General features: G+C 38.1%; 1 protein-coding gene across 3 annotated transcripts in view; it reads right to left on the bottom strand.

Annotated features, from left to right (window-relative positions):
* The window catches only part of RCC1L (RCC1 like), a 57631-nt gene that overhangs the window by 31815 nt on the left and 24780 nt on the right, over window positions 1-1036 (bottom strand). For all 3 annotated transcript variants that reach the window (XM_003794206.3, XM_023515734.1, XM_023515735.1), the window contains exon 2: window positions 121-250. In XM_003794206.3, the coding sequence (XP_003794254.1) occupies window positions 121-250 (130 nt within the window). The remainder of the gene's footprint in view (window positions 1-120; window positions 251-1036) is intronic.

Raw genomic sequence — 1036 nt, 5'->3', positions numbered from 1 at the left:
AAAAAAAAAACAGACTCTACCCATTTTGTCATTATGGTTGGTTAATGTAATCACGTCTTTGAAAACCAAAGAGCTTTCTCAGACTGATCACAACAGAGAAAGCAGGATGAGGGTGCTCACTTTTATCTTTCCGGCTCCTTTGAAATCCAAGCTGAGAATCTTTGTTGAGTCCCATCCCCCAAACTTTCGTAACATCCTTGGTTTTAGAGGACAGCAACGTGAATCCATAACCACAGGCAGCAGATGAAATCTGAGAAACAATTCCCATACAGCATTAACTGATTTGTAATGTAAAGTTTTTTCAGCAATAAATGACAGGTTATTTACCAAATCCAAGAACACAAACTATTAATATAGTAACTAATACTTACTGAACATTTACTATGTGTTTGATGTTATTATTTCATTTAATCTTTATGATCACTCTTATGAAATATGATTTACATGTAGATCATAATCTACACCTAATGGCAAATGCTGGCTTAACAAGATATTATCAACTCCATTCACCAAGACCTGTCTAGCATAGCAGTTGACAGAATGCTTTACTTTGAAACCTGGCTCAACCCCTTAACAGCTGTGCGACCTCAGCTAGATTACTTTACTTTCTGTATCTGTTTCCCTCTCTATAAAGTGGAGATGATGACAGCATCTCATTGGGTTGCTGTGAAGACTAAATGAGTTAATATAGCTAAAACCTCCTCATCAATGACACCTGACTTAATTTAAGAGCTATATAATTTAGCTGTTTCTTATTGTTGGTAGTGTTAGGTGGATGAGAAAAGTGAGGCTCCCAGAGGTTAAGTAACTTGCCTTTCACCCTTATGCTACACTGCTACATTCTCAAGCCATTACCAGACAGAGGAAGAATCAGCACTATGACTACTCATGGCCCCGGTCTTTGTTGGGGCTGGGGAGCATTAACTAAACTCTTATCAATTTTCACCTTCACTGACCAGATTAGAAAACTGGGGCTTCCAGTGGGGCTGGACATAAACCAGATGATTTGATTTTAAAATCAATCCTCTTGGCTTGG

The sequence above is a fragment of the Otolemur garnettii genome, unplaced genomic scaffold (assembly GCF_000181295.1).
Source record: "Otolemur garnettii isolate 467f Iridium unplaced genomic scaffold, OtoGar3 scaffold00077, whole genome shotgun sequence".
Taxonomy (NCBI): domain Eukaryota; kingdom Metazoa; phylum Chordata; class Mammalia; order Primates; family Galagidae; genus Otolemur; species Otolemur garnettii.
The sequence above is the reverse complement of the archived record's forward strand: the minus strand, read 5'-3'. Positions and strand labels throughout refer to the sequence as shown.